This window comes from Fulmarus glacialis, unplaced genomic scaffold, assembly GCF_000690835.1.
Source record: "Fulmarus glacialis isolate BGI_N327 unplaced genomic scaffold, ASM69083v1 scaffold41782, whole genome shotgun sequence".
NCBI classification, from domain to species: domain Eukaryota; kingdom Metazoa; phylum Chordata; class Aves; order Procellariiformes; family Procellariidae; genus Fulmarus; species Fulmarus glacialis.
The window spans coordinates 1-1,726 of record NW_009196670.1 but is presented as its reverse complement, the minus strand read 5'-3'; the positions used below and the strand labels follow the sequence as shown (position 1 = coordinate 1,726).

Genomic DNA, 1,726 nt, shown 5'->3' with positions numbered 1-1,726 from the left:
TGTTGAGTCCCCATCCCCCGAGGGCTTTAAAAGGCGTGTAGACGTGGGGCTTAGGGACATGGTTTAGTGGTGGAGTTGGTAGTTTTAGGTTAATGATGGAACTTGATGATCTTAAAGGTCTTTTCCAACCTAAACGATTCTACGATTCCCCGATTCCCTGACTTCTGGCAGGGAAAGCAAACCAACCCACGGCAGAAAGGCCGGTGAGGTGAGGACAACGTAATCCTGGCACAAAGCTGGCAGGAGGAATGGGTTTCATCCCGGTTTCTCACCTCTTCCACCTCCAGATCGATGCACCAGATGACTAAGTAATTAGCCGTCTCCTCGCAAACGAGGTGAGGGTTATCCGAGAGATATTTCTGGCTGTCGTCCCAGCGCCGCAGCATCCCTTCAAAGCAGGGCAGCCCCAGTTAGCAGAGGAAGGTTTTTTCCACTCGTTAAAAAAAGAACAGCCCCTAAACCTCATCAGCAAAAAAAAAAAAAAAAAGGGGGAGGGTGGGGGAGAGATGACTCATCCCAAGGTTAAATAAAAACCCCCCAAATTGGGATTAACGAAGGCAGCGCACGAAGCTTCGCCTCGGCTGGGCGAACAGATAAAAAATCTCGTGAAAAACACGTCAAATCGGCAACTGTTCACTGGAGCGAGCAACTTCCCAGCTGCTTCCCGAGGTTCCCCGCCTCAACGGCCGCAGGGAGCCCCCCATGGGAAGGGGGTGCCAGTCCCCCCAAACCCTGCCCGGCACTCACCGAAGTGCTTAATCTGCTTTTCATATCTCTCCACGAAAGTTTTGTGTTTTTTCTCTTTCTGTTCCTCCGTTTCTTCCTTCTCCTCCGGTTTGACGTTAAAGACGCTCTGGGGAACAGAAGGAGGTGAGCCGCCAGCCCAACGACTTGGGGGTGACACACGTGGAAGGGGGGGGGGCTCCCCCAAACCCACCTTGCTGAAGCCGTCTTTGCTGAGGGTGTCCACGTTCCAGGGCATGTTCTTTTCCTTCTTCTTCAGCTCCTCCAATTTGTTTTCCCAGCTTTTCTCTTCGTTCTTCAGTTGCTGGGCTTCAGCCTGGAGCTTCTCCAGCTCCCCCTTCCCGCTCTCCGGATCCAACACTTCCAGCTCCTTCATTTTTTTCTGGCACTCGGTGAGTTTCCGTTTGCATTCCCTGCATCCTTTATCCAGCTCTTCTTTTTCCTTCTGGAATTGCTCCATCCTCTCCACTCGAGCCTGAAGGTGACAGGATGGAAACCACGTCGGGAGAGATGCTGGGGGCATCGTTAACTCTCTCCCACGGCCCTTCCCAGCCTCGTTAGCCGCGCTCCGGGAAGCCCCACACGCTCTCCCGTTCTGTTATCCCTGTAGAATATGGTGAAGCCGCTATGATGGGAGACCAACTCCCCCAAAACACCCCGGTTTAGAGAAAAACTCAAGCCCCACCACGCAGCTCCGGACTATTTTGTTGGAATTGGGAGGGAACAACTCGGGAACCAGCTTCATTCCTGCCAAATCGGGGCCGACTCTGGAATACCACAGCTTCTGAGTCCCTGAGGATTCGGTTTACTCCAGCTCCCAGAGAACATGGGGTCGTGCAGCCACCCCACCCCCCCAGTTTACCCCCCAACTCTCTGAGCTGGGAGAAACCCTCTGCGAGAAACTGGGGGAGGGTAATCTGAGCCCAGCCCCAGGCAGGGGACGGTCCCAGGGTGACCAAACCCCTGAAACTGTCACCTCTCC

General features: G+C 54.1%; 1 protein-coding gene across 1 annotated transcript; it reads right to left on the bottom strand.

Annotated features, from left to right (window-relative positions):
* Positions 1–272: 272 nt before the first annotated feature.
* CDC37 (cell division cycle 37) lies at positions 273–1,219 on the bottom strand (the record flags this gene model as incomplete). Its single annotated transcript, XM_009572277.1, has 3 exons — positions 273–388; positions 748–853; positions 938–1,219. Coding segments are annotated over 3 exons (504 nt in total), but the record flags the coding sequence as incomplete, so codon positions are not given.
* Positions 1,220–1,726: the final 507 nt, after the last annotated feature.